The sequence below is a fragment of the Monoraphidium neglectum genome, assembly GCF_000611645.1.
Source record: "Monoraphidium neglectum strain SAG 48.87 unplaced genomic scaffold scaffold04940, whole genome shotgun sequence".
Taxonomy (NCBI): Eukaryota; Viridiplantae; Chlorophyta; class Chlorophyceae; order Sphaeropleales; family Selenastraceae; genus Monoraphidium; species Monoraphidium neglectum.
The window spans coordinates 2545-3447 of record NW_014008690.1 but is presented as its reverse complement, the minus strand read 5'-3'; the positions used below and the strand labels follow the sequence as shown (position 1 = coordinate 3447).

The 903-nt window shown below is 67.9% G+C and overlaps 1 protein-coding gene across 1 annotated transcript in view; it reads left to right on the top strand.

Annotated features, from left to right (window-relative positions):
• Nucleotides 1-903, top strand: part of MNEG_14995 (Acyltransferase-like protein) — a gene marked incomplete at both ends in the record, with an annotated part of 4345 nt that overhangs the window by 990 nt on the left and 2452 nt on the right. The window contains one exon of the mRNA XM_014036534.1: nt 248-445. Within this exon, the coding sequence (XP_013891988.1) occupies nt 248-445 (198 nt within the window). The remainder of the gene's footprint in view (nt 1-247; nt 446-903) is intronic.

Here is a 903-nt window from a genome sequence, read left to right as displayed (position 1 = left end):
GGGGCGGGGTTGGAGTAGTCGTCTGGGAGACTGTATGGCGGGTTGCCGTGAGGGGCGGCGAGGGAGCGAAAGCGAGGGGGTAGGTGCAGCGGAAACGAGGGGTTGTATGGTGGGATGGGTTACTGGGAGGGCTGGTGCAAGGGGAGGGGTCGCAGGTGACCCAGGAGAGAACCGCCGCGCACCATCATCCCACCAAGACCCCCTCCCCACCCACTCACCCCACCCTCGCTCCCCCCCTTGAAAACAGGTGCTGGTCAACCCCGCCACGTCATTCCTGAAGACCCCCTGGCCCCAGGCCGGCCCCCTGCTGGCCGCGCTGCCCCAGGAGCTGTACCGCCTGCTGCCCTTTGGCCTCGCGCCCGTGCTGTGCGACCCGATTGCCATGGCGCGCAACGCGGTGGACGAGAGGGCCCCGCTGCCCAACCAGGCCTCAGACTATCTCTATGTGAGGGGGCTGGGGGCATTTTAGGGGGCTCCCACCAGTATTTTGGTACATTCAGGACACCAGTGCCGCTTGCGTGTCGTTGTTCAGGGGCGCCAGGGCGGGGAGCAGCGACGCGGTGGTGTTTTGGCAACGGGGTCCGCCGGCGCAGGGCTGCTAGTTGGGGAGAGGTCACGCTCGAAGAGCTGAATAGCGGGGCCCCCGCTGGGCAGTTCATGGCAGAAAGGGCGAGCGCAGGCAGCCCCCGGGGCGTGCAGGGCGCCTCAAAACAGAAAAGCCGGCCGCTGTTCAGCAAGGCGGGGAGACGCAGCTCACGCGAGCACTGCGTCGGTGCCGCGACCCGTCCAATCCCCGCGTCCCCGTCTCTGGCCCATTCCCAAGCCCCTGCCTGCCTGCCCCTTGTCTCCCCCACCCCTTGCCCCCCCCCAGGGCCTGATCGATCTCATTCCGCAGCTGTCAGC